At 40.1% G+C, this 24,925-nt stretch overlaps 3 protein-coding genes across 4 annotated transcripts; all 3 read left to right on the top strand.

Moving 5' to 3' along the window:
• The first annotated feature begins 735 nt into the window (after window positions 1-735).
• LOC139940681 (G-protein coupled receptor moody-like) lies at window positions 736-3,877 on the top strand. The gene has a single exon (XM_071937044.1). It carries the CDS (start codon window positions 860-862, stop codon window positions 1,973-1,975), a length of 1,116 nt encoding a protein of 371 aa, XP_071793145.1. The 5' UTR covers window positions 736-859; the 3' UTR covers window positions 1,976-3,877.
• A 512-nt stretch (window positions 3,878-4,389) lies between these two features.
• On the top strand, window positions 4,390-24,811 carry LOC139940512 (MICOS complex subunit Mic60-like). 2 transcript variants are annotated; one of them, XM_071936806.1, is made up of 13 exons: window positions 4,390-4,474; window positions 14,222-14,328; window positions 16,577-16,807; window positions 17,925-18,057; window positions 18,452-18,647; window positions 18,945-19,081; window positions 20,569-20,672; window positions 20,923-21,061; window positions 21,199-21,322; window positions 21,525-21,748; window positions 22,249-22,477; window positions 22,845-22,928; window positions 23,057-24,811. In XM_071936806.1, the coding sequence occupies exons 1-13, from the start codon at window positions 4,436-4,438 to the stop codon at window positions 23,578-23,580; spliced, it is 2,271 nt and encodes a 756-aa protein (XP_071792907.1). In that variant the 5' UTR covers window positions 4,390-4,435; the 3' UTR covers window positions 23,581-24,811. The 2 variants fall into 2 exon arrangements, with proteins under 2 accessions (XP_071792907.1, XP_071792906.1); XM_071936805.1 differs by lacking the exon at window positions 4,390-4,474 and adding an exon at window positions 12,146-12,224.
• On the top strand, window positions 8,100-11,545 carry LOC139940648 (G-protein coupled receptor moody-like). Its single transcript, XM_071937000.1, has one exon. The coding sequence runs from the start codon at window positions 8,200-8,202 to the stop codon at window positions 9,334-9,336; it is 1,137 nt and encodes a 378-aa protein (XP_071793101.1). The 5' UTR covers window positions 8,100-8,199; the 3' UTR covers window positions 9,337-11,545.
• Window positions 24,812-24,925: the final 114 nt, after the last annotated feature.

The following is a 24,925-nucleotide window of genomic DNA, read 5'->3' as shown; positions in this document are numbered from 1 at the left end:
AATAACGCACAATCAAAATAATGTTGCATCCCAAACCAAAACAATACCGTCGAACAAAAGGGTGACCGCGGCCCGAGGCCACACCGGCTGGCGGTTCACTTGTGGGTCACCGATTTCTAACCCAGCCATTTTTATGATATCCTGTTTTCTTTTTTGATGTTTCATTGAAAACTTCCTGAACTCTTTCTAAAAGACAAATGCAATTTCATGGCGAAGGCTATGCGCCTTTAATGCTTAAAATAGCATCACGTACACAAGCCCTGGACAACAGACACGGTCCAATAATTATTAAAGCGGCACTATGGCAGGATAAGCTTTTTCAATGAAATCACACAAATTGGCGTTACAAACAAACTTACTTTAATATCAATCTGCTAATAGTTGAGAAAACTGACTTAAGCAAAAGCACTAGAGTAACATAGAACACAAGTTATCTTCCTTCGTGTGAACACACCACCAGGTGTGATTTATGTCAAATAGGGCTACGGTATCAAGACTTGGCGATATCAAAATGTAGCTAATGATATCCGAAAGCTACATTGTAAACCAACTGCTATCGCAACCAACTTATATAATCCTAGCTCTCAGTATTGAACTATCATGAAATAGAACTAAACTAGTGCACGGCATCGCAAGCTTGACGATGACAATGAATTTCACTTCCTGATGAATATTCTGGTTGGATTGGTTCTGGGCGTGCGTCTGATGTGCGTCTGATGTTGGTACATACACAGTACAATAGTGCAGATTTGTAAAATCACTTTCTCGCACAGCTTTTATTCTGTAACTACCCAGCCGAGGGCAACGACACGGATTGAGGTACTGGTTGGGGAACGTGGCTGATCTACCCAACATAACAATGTCTTTGACAGTAAATGTTACGGAGGGTAACTTTACATCCCCTCCTGCAAGCAGTGTAGCACCGGCAGCTGTGGAAATTCACTCGTACGGAATGCTGGTGTTCTTTGCCTGTTGGTGGATCCTGGTCGCAGTGCTGGGAGTCGCAGGTAACTTCATGGTCATCCTCTCGGCGGTCCTGAGCGAGAGCGTCCGTACGATGACCAACGTCTTGGTGGTCAATCTCAGCGTGGCTGACCTATGGACGAGCCTGTCTCTTCCTTGGACTGTCATTGCGTTGATCGGCAACGGGACCTGGCCCCTCCGGACCGTCGTCCCGTGCCAAATAGCGGCATTTATGTGGCACACCGGCCTGGGTGCCAGCCTCTATATTCTGGCTCTCATCTCAGTGAACCGCCTGGTCAGAATCACCCGCCCTGCCATCTACAGACGGATCTTCACTCCCTGTTCGATGGTCGGCATCGTCTTCATCTCGTGGGCCATCCCATTCAGCGTCATCCTGCTCCCGCTCGCATTTGGTATCGGCAGCCTGGGGCACGATCTCAAGTTCAACACATGCTCTGACATTGACCTGCATAAAGAGGCGGCCAAGTACAACCTCGCACAGACCATCGGGTTCTACCCCATCCCCATGGTCACTGTTCTCATCAGCTACATCATCATCTATATCCACATCAGACGTCACTTCAAGAGGCAGATAGAACAGAAAAAGAGTAACAGCGCCACATTGTCAGCGGATCCCATTGAGGCAGCAAGCGGCACCAGTGTTGCTTCAATGTCCGTGACCGGATCAGACGGGACCATGGTCGAGAAACTCAAAGTCAGTCGCCATCAACTCCAGATCACTAAGAATCTCTTTCTTACTTGCTGTGCTTTCATGCTGTTTATCTCCCCTTACTTCATCTACTTGTTCATTCCAATTGCCAACGATGCATTCGCCATGTACGGCGGAAGCGTTCTGATTTGCAACAGCTGCGTGAATCCAATCATCTATGCCGCTAAGCACCCTCAATTCAAGAAGGTTCTCCGGCCGATGCTGCGGTGTCGATGGAGCGAAATACCACGACCGTCTAAAACACTTCGCTATCTCCGGAAAAAGATGAACCAGAACGCTTAAAAGCGTGAAAACTCACACTAACGCCCCTTTTCACACGATGGTATTAGCAACGGTACCTTGCTTAAATTTGAGTAATGGTTCTGAAACTCTACAACTTGAAACGAGGCGTTGTGTAAAATTCCGCGACCATGCTTTTAAAAAAAAGCAAGGGAGCCTTGTAAAATTGATGTCGTGTGAAAGGGGCTTAATGTGTATTTTAATGACCATGGACGCCAGAGGACAAACTCAGGTTTGTCGTAATTTACAAGTCGTTATAGTAGACACTGCAGCTTTAAAAGGAGTTAGATATGCCTATAAATACCATGATTTATTTTTCACAATGCTAACCCAGAACGAGGCTATGGGCGCAGCCACTGCAAGTGATGGGGGGACGTGCGCCCATGGCCTCATTTGGGGTTAGAATTATGACGTCATGCATAAATGTTAAGAGAGGCGTATGACACTGCTTGTTTAGATTTGGCATGAAGTCTAAATATGTATCTGCTGGTATTTATTTGGGAAACAGTTTTTCCTTTGCCAATTCAGTATTAATCAAAAACTAAACTGGTTAGTTACTCCATGATCTCACATTGGAATGTTGACTATCCAGTCACATGATATGGTGATTGGTGAGTTTGGGGAAACGTCCTCCTAAAAACCCAGTGTTAAGATTCAGTGACATAAATAACCAAACCCATAATGAAAGAGAAACAAGTGTTTAGTTTGTTTATCTAAACCCAATAATAGAAACTGTTCTGGTACCAAAGCACAACACCTCGACCGAAACACCATAGGTGTTTACAAATCGTCTAGAGCACGAGATATATTATGTTGGATTCAATTCAAAATGGGAAGCAGGCCTTTGAAATAATTTCAACTTTCGCAATGTTCGACAAAAAACAAGCAGTGGCTTTTTGTACTTTAATTGTAAGTTAGCTATGACATATTCCATTCTGATTTTCGTTTGAATTCTTATCTCATTGATATTTAAGCGAATTTGAAAGTTTAACCAGAAAGCATACTTGTAATATATTTTTTATAGACAGTTAAATTTTGCTAGTTATTATAAAAAGAAAATGTTTTAAAATTAATTATGTGACATGGCCTTTTTTTAATGTATAATTTTTTTATACTAAATTTAATTGATTTTATTATTTTTAATGTATAATTTTATTACTGTTATTATCAAAGATTGATTATATTATTTTGCAATCATGAGAACAGTCACGTTTATTGTTTTTTTATTGTCATGTAAGATGCATGCCGAGGCCCACTGAAGACTTAATATTTTCTTCATTTTGTCATGACTTTAAAGCAAAAAGACACCAGGATGTACGGGAACTCAGATGTTTATACTGGAAAGTATTGTTTCGCTTTCCTGTTCAATGATATTATTGGCTATCATTTTTGTACAATATTATACGATGTCCGTTGTTAGGAGATTGCTAGATTCCATCCAACTGGCTGTGCCAAATTGATACTCTTTCCTCAAAAGGTCACAACTGTTTTGTGTTGCATTTCCAACATTCCCTTACATCATCGGGAATGATACGATTTGATACGATTTGTTGATCTCACAGCAAAACGAAAGTCCAAGATCAAACTGAAATAGAAGACAATGTTTTAAAACTGGGTCTGAAAACGCTCTCACCCACAACCATATTAAATAGCTGTTCAAGAAACTCGATTAGTTATATAAACAAGACTTCTCATACCTATTATTGTTTTTATTTACCTGTAAATTACTTTGATTATATTTTCTTTGGTAAACGCTCTGGAAACAATAATAAATCTGAAGAAAAAAATCTAAAAACGAAATGTGTTGCTGCAAAATGTTGATTAAAGGCCCCCGTGCTCGGTCGTGTTATTGTTGCTTTCTGCTAAACCTCTGCTTTAAAATAATTTCTATAGCACTCCTTTTTCAATTTCTTGCATGTACCATTGGAAGACATCCACATTTTTAATGATTTTTTTTGTGGCAAAAACAAATGAATAAAATACTTCATTATTAATGTATCTTGCATTCCGGATATTTTATTCACACATAAGGGCGGGATGTGATCATCCGAAACAACACGGATGCACAGCATGACACAGAGAGGAAGCTGTCTCGAGACATCTATTGAGGAAGTCAGTGCAATTGTTAAGGCTTTTTTTAAAACAAGTTTCCCACTTAATCATAATCATAAAAACAATCATAATCTAAGCTACTCTGAGTGCCCTGTCACGAGGCAACTTTTAAAGGCAATTTGGAGGCAACCATAACAGTGGTCATAAACTACTATGATCCGTGACTATTTCGCCTAAAACTTCCTCCAATAAAACTGATATTAAACTGATATTAGAACTTTTCGTGACTCCGCCCCACTTTTAGAGCACGGAAACTAATTTGACATACAGCGCAGACGCCGCACATGCTCTCGGGTCATAGGTCACATCTGGAACTTGGACGTTTCTCTCTTTCATTCAACGTCCGGCAAAATGTGGCGTTCAACAACGCAAACATCATGCAGAATTAAGGTATTTAACGTTTTTTAAATGTATATTTATTTAGAATTGGGTCCAGTTAATCTTGTGTGAGGAAATTTTATAAGATGCATAAAACTAAAGGTAAAAATCAGGACGCTTTTAACTGTTGCCTAGTTTCCGGACGTGTTTGCATTGCCTTGCATTTGCAATTGCAGTTGCATTTTTGCATGCAATGCAAGAACTTGACCCGGAAAATTAGCCCCGCTGTAAATTTTAAACTCTAAAGAATTTATAGTCCTAACTTAATATTAGGAAAAGTTTGGATAACTTTCCGTATGGCGCCACCACTTTTTCACTCACTTTTACAAAAAGGGATATCGTAGCGTAATAGAAGAATACCGGACACTTCGGCACCTTGCAAACTCGGCACCAGCAAACTCGGCACCTCTCAAACTCGGCACCCACAACCTCGGCACCTTGCAAACTCGGCACCCACAAACTCGGCACATGCACAACTACAAACTTGGCACCTGGTTGAAAACGCTCAATCTGCCACGGTTACAAACTCGGCACCCAGTTGGAAATTGAAATAAATCCCGATCCTCGTCGTGTGTATCGACGAGTTCGACGTCGTACAGACGATACATACCTAATAATTAATATGTATTTTCACTGTCATAGTGAGGTTGCCCTTTCAAAGATCTGTATCAAAATAATTAAAATTTATTTTGTGTAAACTTTTGAATACGTTTTTGAGTCGAAAATACGTAATTTCGATGTCCAAGTATTTTTTGGGACAATTTACATGAAACTTTGATCAAATTAAACACTAATTCAAAATAAAGAGTACGTGTTTAAATAATTTCTGTTACAGACTGTCATGCACTGTTTTTTTTTTTATTTTCACGATTCCACTAAACACCGGGTTTCTCCATGCACCGGGTGAGCACGCTGAACTGTCGCTGCCGCCGCCGTATGGTGGGGCAAAAGTCCCCCACGGCCGACGGCCGCCATGTAGGCAAAACACGCTCCCAAATCACACTCTCTTCAAAATCAAAAAGTCATTCTCAACCAAACGCTAAATTTTCAAAGCCCATTACATCAACACATAGCGATGCACTTTCACCAACATGATTGTGAAAGAAAAAAGAAGAAAAAAAAACTGAACGTGCGGACGTAAAGTTTCCGGGACAAAAAAAAATCTCCGATGCCAATTTTTCAAAAGTTTGGAACCGGTTATGGTCATATAAGCTAGCATAAACTACTTATTATTTCAACTAAATTCAAACCAGTTTTTATGGTGTTAATAACTACTCTTCGGGTGGTATTTGCTGTTGGTGCCAAGTTTGGGTTGGTGGACAAAATAGGCCGGTGCCGATTTGTTTGGTGCCGAGTTTGTTGGACCAAAACAGGCCGGTGCCGAGTTTGTTTGGTGCCGACATTCTTGGTGCCGAGTGGGTGCCGAGTTTGTGAGGTGCCGAGTTTGTGAGGTGCCGAGTTTGCGAAGTGCCGAGTTTGCTGGTGCCGAGTTTGCAAAATGCCGAAGTGTCCGGTACCCGTTAAAAGGCATAAGCCTACAATATTAAAATCCCATCAAACCTTGGTCTTCAGAATTAAGACTGCATTTTAGCGGATGCATGTTATGAATTTCTGTCATGACTGGTAAACCATACAGCTCATCCAGTTGCAGCTGACATCACACTGAATGACTCTAAAGGTGTCACAAGTTTGATATTAACTACTTTGTACTTACCACACCAGATGTGACGACGACAGTAGTGCAGTGACAGACGACACACAGACAGTGCATGGAAAAGAAAACAAATGTTATAAACACGATTTCCACTCTGACACTTGAGGGCGCTGTGGCGTAAATTAATATTGGGGGTGGGGGGGGGGGGACACAGAATCGCGGGGGGGGGGGATGCCACATCGGCATCTGTCAAAAGCCGGGGTTGGGAGTTTAATTTAAACTTGGTCGATTAAACACAGTATCCGCATTCTGTCCGTTGAATAACAAAGTTACCTAATCAGTTCGCTATCGTAGGCAAAAAGGAGAGCAAATCATGTCTGTTTCAGTCAAAGGATTGGGCTATGATGTCGATGTTCTACGTGCATCTCTTTACTAGGAAAACAAACTTAGGCAGGGACTCGTTTCCTTTGGTTGTGCGTGATGCGTCGTCCGTCGGATGGGACGTAAAGCCGTTGGTCCCGTCTGTTGTGTACTGCGCACATGAGCACAGGGCGGCACTCTCATCAAAAAGGCCAAGGGTTCACCCCTGCTGTTCCTGGTTTCTGGCTGCATATATTGAACCACTTACACGGTGCTCCGTAAAAGGAGTAAGGGCCTACCTACAATCCTGGCCAACATCTTGGGCCACCCATTCGCAACGGACAACAAACATTCCCTGTCCACTTCCCCAGTGACAATGAGCATTCTCTCCGCGGGCCCCCGGTCAATGTTGATGGGAGCGCAGACCGCGCAATGAGAACAGAACAAGGGTGATACAGTAGGGGGCCTTGGTGCGGGGGGCCCAGCGACTGGCCGGGTTTTAGGTCTCATAATTCAAACGTATAGTCAGATTATTTTACACCACAGGAAAATATTGAATGTTAAAGCGCCTATTAACGAATGGTAATTGCGCTGTAAGCCGCCAAAGTATTACTATTAATATACCGCGACTGCCCGACGCATTGTCCATGGTTGTTGCACTATTGTTCTCTCTCCACATCCCGAGCCTCCGGTTTGTTTCTTGTAATTATACGTAAGACCCAGAAATTCCCAACACGGTCACGGATGAAGAAAGGAAATGATACTAACAGCTGACCGAACAATGGAGATTAAAAAGTTAACGGGACTATTCTATTATGAGTGACAAAAACCAAGAACTTTATATTATCAAAATAACGCACAATCAAAATAATGTTGCATCCCAAACCAAAACAATACCGTCGAACAAAAGGGTGACCGCGGCCCGAGGCCACACCGGCTGGCGGTTCACTTGTGGGTCACCGATTTCTAACCCAGCCATTTTTATGATATCCTGTTTTCTTTTTTGATGTTTCATTGAAAACTTCCTGAACTCTTTCTAAAAGACAAATGCAATTTCATGGCGAAGGCTATGCGCCTTTAATGCTTAAAATAGCATCACGTACACAAGCCCTGGACAACAGACACGGTCCAATAATTATTAAAGCGGCACTATGGCAGGATAAGCTTTTTCAATGAAATCACACAAATTGGCGTTACAAACAAACTTACTTTAATATCAATCTGCTAATAGTTGAGAAAACTGACTTAAGCAAAAGCACTAGAGTAACATAGAACACAAGTTATCTTCCTTCGTGTGAACACACCACCAGGTGTGATTTATGTCAAATAGGGCTATGGTATCAAGACTTGGCGATATCAAAATGTAGCTAATGATATCCGAAAGCTACATTGTAAACCAACTGCTATCGCAACCAACTTATATAATCCTTGCCCTCAGTATTGTATCATGAATGTATTGTACTATCATAAACTAAACTAGTGCACGTCATCGCAAGCTTGACGATGACAATGAATTTAGGATAACATTCATTGTACCACTTCCTGTTGAATATTTTGGTTGGATTGGTTCTGGGCATACAGCTCCATACATGCCTGTGCGTCTGATGTTGGTATCATACACAGTACAGTGTGCAGATTTGTAAAATCACTTTCTCGCACAGCTTTTATTCTGTAGCTACCCAGCCGAGGGCACTGACACGGATTGAGGTACTGGTTGGGGAACATGGCTGATCTACCCAACATAACAATGTCTTTAACAGTAAATGTTACAGAGGGTAACTTTACATCCCCTCCTGCAAGCAGTGTAGCACCGGCAGCTGTGGAACTTCACTCGTACGGAGTGCTGGTGTTCATTGCTTGTTGGTGGATCCTGGTCGCAGTGCTGGGAATCGCAGGTAACTTCATGGTCATCCTTTCGGCGGTCCTGAGCGAGAGCGTCCGTACGATGACCAATGTCTTGGTGGTCAATCTCAGCGTGGCTGACCTATGGACGAGCCTGTCTCTTCCTTGGACTGTCATTGCGTTGATCGGCAACGGGACCTGGCCCCTCCGGACCGTCGTCCCGTGCCAAATAGCGGCATTTATGTGGCACACCGGCCTGGGTGCCAGCCTCTATATTCTGGCTCTCATCTCAGTGAACCGCCTGGTTAGAATCACCCGCCCTGCCATCTACAGACGGATCTTCACTCCCTGTTCGATGGTCGGCATCGTCTTCATCTCATGGGCCATCCCATTCACCGTCATCTTGCTCCCGCTCGCACTTGGTATCGGCAGCCTGGGGCACGATCTCAAGTTCAACACATGCACTGACGATGACCTGCATGAAGAGGCGGCCAAGTACAACCTCGCACAGACCATCGGGTTCTACCCCATCCCCATGGTCACTGTTCTCATCAGCTACATCATCATCTATATCCACATCAGACGTCACTTCAAGAGGCAGATAGAACAGAAAAAGAGTAACAGCGCCACATTGTCAGCGGATCCCATTGAAGCAAGTGGCACCAGTGTTGCTTCAATGTCCGTGTCCGGATCAGACGGGACCATGGTCGAGAAACGCAAAGTCAGTCGCCATCAACTCCAGATCACTAAGAATCTCTTTCTTACTTGCTGTGCTTTCATGCTGTTGATCTCCCCTTACTTCATCTACTTGTTCATCCCGAATGCCAACGATGCATTCGCCCTGTACGGCGCAACCATTCTGATTTGCAACAGCTGCGTGAATCCAATCATCTATGCCGCTAAGCACCCTCAATTCAAGAAGGTTCTCCGGCCGATGCTGCGGTGTCGATGGAGCGAAATACCAGAACCGTCTAAAACACTTCGCTATCTCCGGAAAAAGATGAACCAGAACGCCTAAAAGCGTGACAACTCACACTTAAGCCCTTTTCACATGACGGCATTAGCAAGAGTACCTTGTTTAAATTTGAGCATGGTTCTGAAACTTAAACAACTTTACACGAAGCGTTGTGTAAAATTCCGCAACTTGCTTTTTAAAAAAAAGCAAGGGAGCCTCGTGAAAATTGATGTCGTGTGAAAGGGGCTTAATGGATATTTTAATGACCATGGACGCCAAGTCGTTAGACACTGCAGCTTTAAAGGGAGTTAGATATGTCAAATACAATGTTTTTTTCTTCTTCAAATGTGACTGTCTGTTATTGAATCTTTGTCCCCGTTGCAAAAACTAATATTCTGAGAAGTATTTCCCTTTGACAACCATCGAGGAAACAAGTCCACAAATTCTTTATTTATAGTCCATAAGCTTGTGAGTGTTCAGTAGAAAAAGCGGGGTAAATAATCTATAGAAAACTCCTCCATTGTATTGTGTTTTCTCGAACGTGTGACCATTAGTTTAATTTTGATGACTTGTTGGCCGTATCCGAGTTGGTGAGTATACGGCTACAGGTATACGACTTGAACCTCTCGTCATTATGCGTTGAAGTATATGGACAGTCCTTAGCAACAGTCGTAGCCGTAAGTCACCCATTCGGACTTGGCCTGATGGCACTGCTTGTTTAGGTTTAGTATAAAGTCTAAATATGTATTTGCTGGTATTTTGGAGACAGTTTTTCTTATGCCAATTCAGTATTAATCAAAAACAAAACTGGTAATAGTAACTCCATTATCTCACATTGGAATGTTGACTATCCAGTCACATGATGGTGATTGGTGAGTGCGGGGAAACGTCCCCCTAAAAACACAGTGTTAATAAGGGTCTCTTCACTAATATTAGTGGCAGTGACATATATTAACACAAACCATAATGATAGAGAAACAAGTGTTTTGTTTGTTTATCTAAATCCAATAGAAACTGTGACTGTATCAAACCGAAATACCTAAACCGAAACACCATGTTGTGTTTACAAATCGTCCAGAGCACGAGATATATTGTGTTGGATTCAATTCAATATGGGAAGTAGGGCCTTAGACCCAATTTCAACTTTCGCAATGTTCAACAAAAAACAAGCAGTGTTTTTTCTTCTTTGCTTGTAAGTTAGCAGCTATAATATGAATCTTTATTCATCTTCCATTATGATCTTCATTTGAATTGTCATCTCTTTAATATTCAAGAGAATTTGAAAGTTTAATCAGAAAGCATACTTTTCATTATAGAAAGTTAAATTGTGTTAGTTATATAAAAAGAAAATGTTTTAAAATGTGAAATGGCCACATATTTTTTAATGTATAATTTACTATTATTATCAAAGATTGATTATTATTATTTTGCAATCATGAGAACAGTCACGTTTATTGTTATATTGTCACGAGGCCCGAGGCCCACTGAAGACTTAATATTTTTTTCATTTTGTCATCAATATAATGCAAAAGGATACCAGGGGTGGATTTCACAAAGAGCTAGGACTAGTCTTATCTGGAGTTAGGACCAGTTACTCGTCCTAACTTAGGACTACCCATGCAATTTGTATATCTCCTAGGACTAGTCCTAAGTTAGGACTAGTCCTAACTCTTTGTGAAATCGACCCCTGGATGTACGGAAACTTAGACGTTTATATTGGAAAGTATAAGTTCGCTTTGCTGGTCTATGTTTGGCTACCATTTGTGTACAGTATACGTTGTCCAGTATTCCAACTGGGGCGCTGTGCCAAGTTGATACTTCTTTCCTCAAAAGGTTATAGCTGTTTTGTGTTGCATTTCCAATATTCCCTTACATCGGGAATGATACGATTTGATACGATTTGTTGATCTCACAGCAAAACGAAAGTCCAAGATCAAAACAAACTGAAATAGAAGACAATGTTTGAAAACTGGGTCTGAAAACGATCTCACCCACAACCAGATTTAAATAGCTGTTCAGGAAACTCGACTAGTTATATAAACAAGACTTCTCATACCTATTATTGTTTTTATTTACCTGTAAATTTCTTTGATTTGTATATTTTCTTTGGTAAACGCTCTGGAAACAATTATAAATCTGAAGAAAAAAATATAAAAACGAAATGTGTTGCTGCAAAATGTTGATTAAAGGCCCCGTGCTCGGTCGTATTATTGTTGCTTTCTGCTAAACCTCTGCTTTAAAATAATTTCAATTTCTTGCATGTACCATTGGAAGACATCCACATTTTTAATGATTTTTTTTTTGTGGATATAAAAAATGAATAAAATACTTCATTATTAATGTATCTCGCATTCCGGATATTTTATTCACACATAAGGGCGGGATGTGATCATCCGAAACACAACACGGATGCACAGCATGACACAGAGAGGAAGCTGTCTCGAGACATATATTGAGGAAGTCAGTGCAATTGTTAAGGCTTTTGTTTAAACAAGTTTCCCACTGATATAATCATAATCATAAAAACAATCATAATCTAAGCTACTCTCAGTGCCCTGTCACGAGGCAACTTTTAAAGGCAATTTGGAGGCAACCATAACAGTGGTCATAAACTACAAATATCCGTGACTATTTCGCTTAAAACTTCCTCCAATAAAACTGATATTAGACTCAAAAGCAGACCGAACGTTTTGGTATGGCAGCCTAACTATATTATTTTTTCAAACTTTCCGAAAAATTTCTCAAAAAGGCTTTTTTAAAGTTGATTGTACCATAGAAAGAACTTTTCGTGACCCCGCCCCACTTTAGAGCATGGAAACTAATTGACATACAGCGCAGGCGCCGCACATGCACTCGGGTCAAAGGTCACATCTAGAACTTGGAGGTTTCTCTCTCTTTCAACGTCCAGCAAAATGTGGCGTTCAACAACGCAAACATCATGCAGAATTAAGGTATTTAACGTTTTTTAAATGTATATTTAATTAGAATTGGGTCTGGTTAATCTTGTGTGGGGAAATTTTTGAAGATACATAAAACTAAAGGTAAAAATCGGGACGCTTTTAACTATTGCCTAGTTTCCGGACGTGTTTGCATTGCCTTGCATTTGCAATTGCAGTAGCATTTTTGCATGCAATGCAAGAAGTTGACCCGGAAAATTAGCCTCGCTGTAAATTTTATTTTTTCCTAACTCTAAAGAATTTATAGTCCTAACTTAATATTAGGAAAAGTTTGGATAACTTTCCGTATGGCGCCACCACTTTTTTACTCATTTTTACAAAAAGGGATATCGTAGCGTAATACGTTATCGACCCTCATATGTTTTCGAACCCAAACTTTGATTCCCGTTTACCGCGAGATTGTGCAAGCTGCACCGGTGACAGAATCTATGCAGTTTACTCACGGTCTGTATTTTCATCAGGCTTAATCATGCTGAGAATAAAGTTTCCTGTCGTTGGTTATGCTCAAACATTTATAAAATGATTGATTTTTGGTACAAATCACTAGTGCATTATTATGTCAACATTCAAATGAGTCAAAGAAACATCATCCAACCTCGAAAGTTCAAAACAAAATGGTGTGCCAATATGGGGAAAAAATTAAAATATTTTAACTATTTAAGTGAAAATGACAACAATTTTTTAAATTTTATTAACTGCATACTGCAATAAATTCCGATAAGCGTAATAAATATTAAGTCTACATTAAAGAGAAATTATCATACAATGGTTTCTATCTCCTGAAACCAAACATTACTGGTCTGAAATGGGGGAAAACAGATTTTTATGAAGTGTGTGTGCTTCAAGGGGAGTGGGGTGTTTTACTTTCATGCATTATGATATCTCTGGATTCTTATATAGTAGCCATAATGCCTTAGGACAAAAATGTAATTAAATTTGTTAAGTAGTAATTGAATAATATTTTTGATTTATTTTGCACGCCATACTAGCTTCTGAATATTCAATAAAATACCAACCAATGAAAGGTGTGAAAACATATGACGTTGCATAAGCACTGTTAATGGCGAACTGTCTCTCGCAACGTAAAACCAAAAATTAAAAAATTTAAACACACCATGAAGTGTAAGTGTTATTGTTAAAAAATTGGATAGATGACTTGAAAAAAAACCTTTCAGTTTTGGATTTTTTTTTTTACACGTCGCACCAAGTATAAATCAGCCCCAGGGCTCATAATTTGTGTGCTGTGGGCTTTATCTTTAGACCAAGCATGCCAAGAGGAAACCAGCAAGTTTTAAATTAAAAGGACTTTTGTCACTTTCGTACACTAGCACTACTACCTATACAATCACATTTCGGTGGCACAAAAGATTTTGTTGACTTCTGAATGGGACTTACCCGCTACAGTCCCACAGTCAATAAAGAATGTACTGTTCGTTGTTATTACTATTAGTCAACAACCATGAAAAGGGGACTTATTGAGAAAAACCCATGGATGTGATGAATAAAGGACTTGGTTCTCAAACAGCATTTGTACAACGTAGTCCTCCTGTTATATACAAGGTTTGGTGTACATGTTCAAATGATTGCAATACATGGGTCTTTAGAACCCACCATGTTGGATGTCATGGACAAGGGATTTACAGCATCAAACTTAAGTGGTTAAGTCATAATGGGAATGTTGGTTCGAATCCCGGTCATGACACTTGTATCGTTGGGCAAGACACTTTACTGTAATTTGCTTCTTTTCACCCAGGGGTATAAATGGGTACCTGCAAGGGTAGTGGTTGATACAGTGTTTTAAAAAGCCTTTGGAGCGCAAAGACTACATGTTATTGGCCCAATGACCAGGGCACTTGTAAAGTGAATTGTTTCCCCATCCCTACCACTTACACATGTAAGTTTAGTTTTCAGTTTTAGTGCTAACAAGCATTCATATGTAATTTAAAACAGCATTTTAGAATAACTCTGCTATTCTTTATTTATGTCTGTAGTGCGCCTGCAGCCTAGCTGGGAAGAGATTAAAGCTCCCATCAAGATGTCAACTTTGCACAAAAGCAGAAGCCCCTCCTGCTCCTCCACCTCTTCCTCCACCCAAAAAGTAAGTCACAAATAAGAGAAATTATCCTAATTGGTTTGGGGATTCTCTCTAATGAATGATGTCAAGTAAAATATATATTTACATCAAATATTTCCACCATTGTAATATTAACTTCATGTACATGTAGTTCTTACATGTGGCGCATTTTAAAATAACATATTAATGCACTTTACATGGGGTCGACTTCACAAACTATCTAGGACTAGTCCTATAAGAGATACCAAAAATAAGTAGATAGTCTTAAGTTAGGACGAGTAATTCATCCTAAATCGAGATAAGACTACAGTAGTCTTAACGCTTTGTGAAATCCACCCCTGGTCATTGGGCCATAACATTCCTGTAATGTTTCTCAGCTCCCTGGAGAGTATACAGCCCAGGGTTGCCATGGTGCTCTGAAGGCTTTTTCAAACAGTACAATTACCTACCTCTCCTCACAGGTACCCAGGTACACATGTATAGTGCATTGATGAACAGAACCAATTACAGTAAAGTCTCTTGCTGTAGGACAAGTGTTATGACTGGGATTCGAACCTGCACCCTGACAACTTAACCACCAGAGCTTGAATTGGATGCTCTTAAATTCTATGCATTATAAAGTAAATAAAAAACAAAGTCTGAGATCTGAATCTAATAATTATGACGATAAGATACCTATGTTCCGACACCCCAATGTTCCCCCACCCCTTGTGCTTTTTCCTAATTGTAACCATAACCCAAACTCAAACCCTAACCTTAATCGAATGTGTAAATCACAAGGGGTTATCGGAACATAGGCTTGTTTCAAAACATTGAACAGTCACCCGTATAAAATGTTCATAACTACACCAAGCATCCATGGGCTTGTTTGGGAATGATTTGAGTTGGCAAGGACTTTTGTTGGATGGAATTTGATTTGGCAATAGCTCATGAGTTAGTATGATTTGGCTCGCTCTGTTTTCTTCGAAGCAGGGCTGAGGAAAAACAAACAGTACATTGTACTTTGATCAAAGATTCCAAGGATACAAACTTGGAGGTCAAGTTAACATGTTTTCATGTTGCTTATGTGGCAACCGCCTATAAGGTTCTGTGTGTGGTTAGGTTAACAGGTGGTGTTTTACTACAGAGCTTTGAAGGTTCTGTGTTTAGCGAGCACTCAAGGTTTCGCACCTAGATAGCCAGGGACAAATGGAGTCAAAAAACAACAAACAAATACACTCTTTACATGTTTACCAGGTGTACTAGGAATTCATTTATACTGTGTTCTTATCGAGCGCTTTAACACACCCCTAAGGGGCTTATGAAAGCGCACAATATTTTTCTTGCAAGGGATGTGGAGCTACAATTTGAAGTATGAGACCTATTCCTTTAATGCACTGCATAATGGTTTACAAGGTGCTTTGGCACAATATGCAGCCAATCAAACCAGGAACACCAGGGAGAACCCCCTTCTATTTTGGATATAAAGTGCACTGGGTTCTTTTACGTGTGTTACACATTACAGGAGACCAATGGTTTTACATCCCATCCGAAGGACGAAGCAATGGTCAAAGTGTCTTGCTTTTAAAGGACACAAGTGTCACGACTGGGACTCGAACCCACACTCTGATGGACAGAAACACAAAGACTTTGAATTCTGTGCTCTTAAACGCTGGCACAACACTTCATTGAAATGTAATCCCTAATCATTTTGTGGCTTAGTAGTCTAGTTCACCGGACCCAAGCTCTGATGTTGTCAGCAGCAGAGTTTGGGTTTGATACCCGGTCATGACACTTAAATGCCCTTGATCAAGGGCTCCTACTGGATGGTCTGTGCTGTCTTACAGACTGAAGGGGGTTACGGGTATGTCTGTTTTAGCCCCAGGAGTAGGTGGAAATGTGCCCTTTGGTGACAGTTGATTAATTTGTTAATAGCCCAAAGTTAGTCCTCACATTGAAGTGGCCGGAAGGCTTTTTGATAATTGTCCATCTTTCATAAAACAGGATTAAAATTTGATCTTAAATTTTGTGTGAAATAAGTAAAAAAGAAGGAAGAAAAAGGCTTTGTTTGGTTGCTTTTCGGCTGAAATTTGCATGTACCTGTGCGCCCACTAGGCTGGTAATGCTACACATAGTTTCAGGAAACATAACTGTTATATACTTTGTCAAGGGAGGCTTACATGTACTTGGCTTGAAAAAATTGCACATTATTTACACATTATAATTATTATTAGTTTATTTGATAATATCTCTCAACTTTCCTGACTACCTGACTGACTTTTTTTCTCAAAAGGTCAGGCAGGCGGTTCCTGAAGTTTCTGGCAGGCACTGTTCTTGTAACTGGTGGGACGATGGTGGGAGCTGTTGCCTACGCTAGGGCCAACCCTGAGTTCCGGAAGCAGGTGGAGAGCAACTGGCCGATCCTCATCGGCTTCTCCCCGTATCTATTCAACGATGACGATGATGAGGACAAGAAAGTCATGGAGGTGTTGCCGGGGTTGAGGGGAGGCGGTTTCTCAAATCTGTGAGTTTTTTCATAGTATTATCACTCTAACCATCTCAAAGCATCCAATTACAGTCATGATATTCTGTGATCTCTTGTTTTTAGCTTGTCGCAATTAAGTGCCTTTTTAAGTGTGATTTTATTCATAAAGGTTAAGGATGAGGATCTCCAAATGATTGCCCTTCGGATCGGATAAATATCAATATCTTTTATATTGTCCAGGTAAAAAAAATAAATATTGAATGAACGCTTGTTTTATTGATTGCTTGATAATTGACTGATTGGTTGACTGATTGATTGGTATTTGATATTTTAAGATAGGGCGTCATGTCTGATGTCAGACCTCACTGGTCTAATTGTGACAGTTTTCAAATACTGTTTGACATTCCGTGACAAGCCCGGTACTCTGTAAGAGTTTCAAGGAAATAGGATTGACTTATGTCATTAAGGAAGTATGGTTGATGTAATGATCTGATTTAAGATTATAAACTTTTGGATTGAATCGGATATCTTAGCAAGACAGAATATTGATGACTTCCTTTTTAGTGTCACCGGTCTCTTTACTTCCTATCATTTTTGTTTTTGTAAAGGTAGGGTCATAATTTGGCAATGACCCCCTTTGTGTAAAAATTGTGTAAGTTTGATCTGAAAGCCTTCTTGTGAAAAAATGATCCTGCGAAATGATGGCCTCTGCAATGACCCCATTGATAGAAATCAATAACAAAATGTCAACAAATTTTGAAACTCCAAAACTCACCTATAAAGGTAACTTTTGGAGAACCTGTAACATTTCCATGGTGTCTGTTTGTGAATGGTGCGACCAAAGATGTGGTTGGTACCCACCATCACTCTCAATGATCATAGAATGGATTCGATGTTCTTGATGAAATTAGGCAGACAGTTTTTTACTGTTTTCTCAACAATCTTATGTAGACATTGTATTCAGCTGAAATTTTCTTTCATACGTGTAGGTGACTTTTATTGTATATTTTGCCTATAAATCAGCATTACATTGACAAAAAAGCAATCCATGACCCTACCTTTAGGTATGGTAAGCACTTATTTTTTTATACTTATCATAACTATTTGTTGTCTCACCTACTAATTTTCTGACTTTTCAATCATCATTATTATACAGACCGTCACTTCTGTTCCCAAAACCAAAAGATGACGAGCCAGACTTAGTTTCCGAATCAGCGGCAGCAACAGCAGTAACAGATACACCAGCTAGCTCGGACATGATTTTATCTCAACAGGTTGACACCCAAAAGGTTAGTGGTTGAACTCACTTCAGGCCTGATATTACAAAGAGACCATGGTCTCTGTTGCCCCTGGTCTTGGCCTTGGTGCCCCTTCAAAGGTGTCTCATAAACTTTCAGATTTTACAACGGAAGTGCCCTTTGCAAATTGAAAACGGCCTTGCCCTCTCAAAGATGAAATTCCAGGCCTGTTGCCTCCCGCTGGAAGAGAATGGTTTGAGCTGGCCTTTTGGTCAGAGCGTAAGCTTGGTAATCTAACCACCAAGATATCTACTCCTGATTGCTGAAGGTCATGGGTTCCAATCCAACAAGAGTAGCCTGTGGATTCTGTATGAAAATTTCAAAAGCATACATTCCCTTTAACTAGTCTTTTGACCAAGCCCCTTAATTGGTGTCTTCCATGCAGGAGGAAGAAGCAAGAAAGAAAGAGGAGGAAGCAAGACAGAAAGCAGAAGATTTAAGACAGAAGGAGGAAGAATTAAGACAGAAAGAGGAGTCGCGTCTTGAGAGACTAAGGAGAGAACGTGAAGAAGAGCAGCGAGCCAAGGAGCTTCAGAATAAAATCATTGAACAGGAAATAGATGATGCTGCAGACTTAGCTGGTAAAACTCAAATAATAATAATAATAATAATAATAATATCAGCTGACAATATAAGGTTTCTTTATCATCAAAATCATCATCATCAGGATGTATTTATTCTGTGTTGGATGAAGCCCTCATTCAGCAATTTCCGTTTCATGGTTCAAAATTATCAGTTGCCAAATGCGAGTGAGTCAAATCCCTTACTTGAGAGCTCGTTGACAGGAATAAAAATACTTTCCAGAAACCAAAGATTGTATGAAACTAAAGGCCAAACCCTGTAAGGCATTGATGACATCTTGATGTTCTTATTTCCAGCCTATGAGGCCATCATTGATGCGACAGCCAATATCAGCTCCCAGCTGACTCATGACGCCATTAAGGCTCAGAAGACGGCTGCCCTGCGTACCACAGAGCATCGTGAACGACTGAAGGAAGCCATGGATGAATCGCAGGTAGGATCAGTCAGGTCCTTGCCACTTGTTTGCCAAGTTGTCAGAGAGTCTTATCTCTGCAATCCATATCTGTAAAATTGTATTTTCAAGTTTGTTGTCTTTTGTAGCCTAAATTCTTGCACAAGTTTTGTGTTTACGTGAATATGTTTTATGTTGTGCAATTAAGAAACATGTTCATGATAATTTCAGGTTTTAAACGTTCATTGACTTTTTAAACATTTTTATATAAGGAGCAAATGTGAACAATAGCCCAACAGACATTGACATGGTCAATGAACAGAATGAAATTTGAATCAGACTGAAGGATCTTAAAAGAAGAACTCTGATGGGCTAATCAAATGGTTCACTGCAGCTCAGAATTACCAGAAAAGAATAACAGAAAAACAAAGATATATGGTATCAAGGAAACACTGAATTATGCAAGAAGGAGGTGTCCATGCACACGGCATTTAAATGACTGAATCCCTTCCTCAGTAATGTTGCCAACAACAGAGACAGGAAGACTGTTCCATAGGGGGATGGCAGTGTGGATGAAGCTTTTGTCCAAGCAGCGAGTTCTTGCGGCTGGTAAAGAGAGAGCATGTTCAGGCAATGAAACACTGAACTACAACTGCGCCTTGAACACTCAGCAGGGTGGATACGTGCGCATTACAAGTCTTATTGTTATTATTATTATTATTATTATTATTATTATTATTAACTGTCTGTTAAACTAGTTTTGGTATACTTTGGTGGCCAATTGAATACTGAGCTCCTAGGCTGCTTATTCCTATTCCTTGATGTTTGGCTAAGAGTTTATTAAAAGCTGACGTGCCATTTATAAACACACATTTCATGATAAATATTCAGTTCATACATTCATTGACTTCAACTGTTAGTTAAATAATGCCAAACTAGTTTTGGTAGCCAATTCAATACTGAGCTTCAATTCCGCTTGTTCCTATTTGTTGATGTTTGGCTAAGAGTTTATTAAAAGCTGGCGTGCCATTTATAAACACACATTTCATGATAAATATTCAGTTCATACATTCATTGACTTCAACTGTTTGTTAAATATTACCAAACTAGTTTTGGTAGCCAATTCAATACTGAGCTTCAATTCCGCTTGTTCCTATTTGTTGATGTTTGGCTAAGAGTTTATTAAAAGCTGACGTGCCATTTATAAACACACATTTCATGATAAATATTCAGTTCATACATTCATCGTTTTCAACTGTTAGTTAAATAATGCCAAACTAGTTTTGGTAGCCAATTCAATACTGAGCTTCAATGCTGCTTGTTCCTATTTGTTGATGTTTGGCTAAGAGTTTATTAAAAGCTGACATGCCATTTATAAACACACATTTCATGATAATTATACAGTTCATACAGTCATTGTCTTCAACTGTTTGTTACATATTGCTTAACTAGTTTTGGTAGCCTATTCTTGTTCCTATTTGTTGATGTTTGGCTAAGAGTTCATTAAAATATGTCTTTCTCCTTTGCAGAGTGACACAAAAGATAAGCGTGATCAGTGGGGGAGAGTGGTAGAGGCGGCAGAAGCCAAGATACAAGCTCTGAAGGTGGCTGACGACTATTCACAGGCAGCAAGGTAAGTTCAGTATTACTGTAGTAGTAAAGGAATCTTAACTTGAAAGATATTAAGTAGGTCTTGAATCTTGGGGAAATTGTCAAGCCTTACTGTTTGGTGTACTGATACCAATGTGATGATGTTATATCTAACCCTCTAAATGCCAGTGTATAATTATTAGATTTTGGAAGCATCAAGTGCCTACTTTACCACATGCCATTAATTTTGTACAGTTTCTAGGAATCACAGAGATTTGATATTTGTTTTCCAGAATGGAGTTGGAGAAACTTCAGGTGGTGATCAATGAGAGCAAAGAAATTAAATCCAAGCTCCCCTCTAGTCAGATTGTCACTGATGCCACAAAACATCTAAATGATATGACCTATGACCTAGATAGTGCCACAGCGGAGGTGAGTGTGACCTTTGACCTTTATCTCTCTAAGAAGGTTTTGTTTCTTCTTGTACTCTTGATTTTTGTCTTCTTTAAAAATAATCACAGTAAAGTTTTAACGCTAAAGTGACTAAATTTGTCTTTTGACCCCTTAAGGTGGTGAAAGCTCAGTCGGAATCCAATATCCTGAAGGAGTTTCATGAGTTAATCCAAGAGAGCAAGGAACAATTTACTAAGGAGCTAGAGAGCCTCATGCCAGAGGTCAAGCTGGGAGAGAAAGGTGATAATCTTTACTTGTTTATGTTTCCCCTCAAGAGACTGTGCAAGTCTTATGTGGGTTTGAACCTCCGGTATCCCAGGGAATTTTCATGTATGATAGCAATGTTTAAATCAATCAATTTGAATTTATGTACTTTTCATGAGGGAATTTGATTACATTCTTTGTCAGTTCTTTTAATATTCGTTTTGATTTCATCTTAAAGACAACAAACTGACAGAGGACGAGCTAAACTCTCTGATTGCCTACGGACATCGTCGGATTGAGCAGCTGCAGCATCAGCTTGCTGAACTGCTCACCATGGAGCAACAGCACATCGAGAAGGCCCTAGAGAAGCAGAAGATTGAGCTACAACAAGAGACCGTTGAGGCTATCAACAGAGAACTGGAACGACAGAACGGAGTATTCACAATGGAGATACAGAAGAAGGTAATAATAATGCGAATAAAAAGTTCTTATATTGTGCATTTTACAATAACCGTATCAATGCACTTTACAGTGCCCTGGTCATTAGGCCAATAACATTTTTGCAATCTTTCTCAGTATGCACGTTAAAGAACCCAGTACGCTTATCCTTAAGAGAAGGGGTTCGCCCCGTTGATTGGCTGAATATTGCACCACAGCACCTTGTAAACCTCACTGCTTATGTTACTCTTAGTTACCTGTTCACGGTTGTTGTGTTGTCATTTAGCCTTCGAGAAAGACTCTGCTAGGGTCGAAACGTCAGGCCATTAACTATTTTTTGCACCTTGTAAACTATTACATGGTGTTATGAAATGGATATGTCTCATACTTCAATACGTAGCTCCACGTATACCTTGTAGGAAAATACTGATAGCTCAACATATGGATTACGGTGATATGCACTTTATGCGTTAATTATTATTGTTATTACTACGCCTATGTTTTTACTACCATTTGCTTTACAGATAGATCAGGCAAAACAAGAAAGCGAGAAAGAGATGCGTACCCAGCTTCGTCGTCAAGCTGCTGCTCACAGCGACCACCTTAGTGACGTCCTACGCCAGCAAGTCAAGGAGTTTGAAGTAGAGCTGCAGAAACATGAGAGAGAAATCCGCATCCAGGAGCAAGACAATTACCACCAGAAACTAGCAGGTTCCTTGGCTACTCTAAAGGGTGTACAGGCCGCAGTGGAAGGTGAGAATTATTATAGAGTCAAGTCTTATATAGCGAAAGTATCCACCTGAAAGGTGTTCAAGGCGCTGGAACAAAGTTAGACACTCTTTAAGACAGCGGTTTGAAGTTTATGTGAACTAACAGAGGTGAGTGTGGGTTTGGGTTCCAGTTGTGACACTTGTGTCCCTAAGCAAGACACTTAACCATGATTGCCTGTCCTTGGGATGGGATGTAAAGCTGTGGGGCCCATGTTATTGTAAAAGAGGAGGGGTTCGCCTCCGTGTTCCTGGTTTAAAGCTTGCTCCTGGAATGTTGTGCCGATTTGAGGGTTTCATTATTGATATGGGATCATTTCTAACCAGACAATGTGTTTTTATTGTTGTCTCAGGTCGTGCTAGTATGGAAAAACAAGTAAAGAAGGCCCAAGAATTGTGGCTTGCCAGCGAAACATTAAAACGAACCATAGAATCAGGTGAGTCTAATTAGAATTACCAATGTGTTTGATTTCTTCATTTGAAAGAAAGCAAGCTACCATATTTGATATTTTCTGAGCCACTTAATAACTTCCATTACCTATGTATTATTGATTTGATCTTACAGGTAATGGCACACCTACACCTTTAGCCAATGAAGTTGTAGCTGTCTTAGATGCGTCAGAAGGCAATTCCTTCGTAGGTGACATCGTCAAATCCATACCTGAAACTGCTCTGACGAAGGGTATTCACAGCCAAGAAACGCTTCGTCAACGCTGGGACCACGTCAAGAGGGTCTGCCGACGCGTCTCCATGGTGGAGGAGTCTGGCAGCGGCCTCTTCACCTATGTCGTCTCGTTCTTCCAGTCTCTGCTGGTACTCAGCGAGAAGCTTGTACCCCCACCCCACCCCGACCAGGAGGTCGAGCCAGACAGTCTGGACACGTTTAAGATACTGGACTACGCCACTTATCACATGGAGCAGGGGGATTTGGAGCAGGCGGTACGGTACGTCAACCAGCTAAAAGGGATGCCGCGTAAGGTGGTCGCTGATTGGCTGGAACAGGCCAGGTTGCTATTGGAAACCAGCCAAGCAGCCACTGTACTGTCGGCACACGCTTCAGCCTCGGGTCTTGGGGGTCTTAATTTTTGAGTGAATTCGGAGTGATCTTGAACTATTCTTGATTCCTTCCTTAAATACTTTCCTTCGGATTTATGCCAAAGCCTTAAGTCAGTTGAATGCATGGTTTTAATCCAACAAGTGGACATAAATTCACAAGGTCAATTGGTGAGACTGCAAGACTTGGATTGACAAGGTTGTGGGTTTGAACCCCCCAGGCTAACCACTGATTTTACGATGAATAGAATTGGTGTTGTCTAGTTACTGTATCACAATTTGTTGATTTGTGCAATTGATAATCATACTTTAATGTTTGTATGAGAGAGATTGGCTGTTGCCAGCTTGGCCTATATCCCCTTGTTGAAGCTTTGCTGAATTCCCACATCTAAGATCATTTAAACAACTATACAATCAAACAAACAAACAGACAAACAACAGAAAGTATAAACAGTCATGATTTGTATTCTGTGCTTGCAATCTCAAAAGCAGTGCAAAGATTGTTCTTAAATTGATAGTGATTGAAAATATGGCTAACAAAGTGATGCATAACTTATTTTAAAGTTTGTTTACTTTATAAGATGAATCAGATCATGTTGCCATGGGAACAATAAGAGCGCTTGAAGTTTCACTGGAGATTCATTAAAGACAGTGTGATCGGAGGGGACAAATACTGGGTCCAATTTCATAAAGTTCTTTACCGGTAAGTGAATTTTTGTGTTTACTGTAGCAGGAAAATGTATGTACAAACCAATATTTTGTATTTCTTAAACCATCAAGGAGATTTAGTAGTGCATTATTAAAGGTTTTCATTTTTACATCATTCGTCTTGGCCCAATTTCATAGAATTGCTTAAGCAGAAAATGTTGCCCAACAATTTTCTGCTAAGCAGAAATGAGCAGGATACCAGTCACAAACTGTACATGTGACATGGAAGTTTGGCTGATAATGTTATTCTTGTAAATAAAATGTTATTGTGCTTAGCTACCTTTGTGCATAAGCAGCTCTATGAAATTGGGCCCTGCTTACATGACTTGCTAGCATGTAGTATGCCTCTTGTTTTATTATTGTAAAGAGTGGTCAAGATATTCTGCTTATAGGACAGCTCTGAAAGCAAAATTTCTGCTTACAGGATTTATGAAGTTGTCCCCGGGTGATCATGTTAATATTAGCACTGTATCAATTTGTTTCAAGGCAGAATGAGGAATTGAATAAATTTTGGCTACATGGACAAAATGAAAGTTGCGCTTTTTGTGGTTAGTGTTTTGCATCTTGTAGTTTCTTGTAGCCTGAACATCCGAGGTCACATTTTGAGGCTTGTGAATTACGCCAGAGATCTGCTGTTGAATCCACGTACATAGTCACCTTTGACCTCGCATCA

This window comes from Asterias amurensis, chromosome 8 (genome assembly GCF_032118995.1).
Source record: "Asterias amurensis chromosome 8, ASM3211899v1".
NCBI classification, from domain to species: Eukaryota; Metazoa; Echinodermata; class Asteroidea; order Forcipulatida; family Asteriidae; genus Asterias; species Asterias amurensis.
The sequence above is the reverse complement of the archived record's forward strand: the minus strand, read 5'-3'. Positions and strand labels throughout refer to the sequence as shown.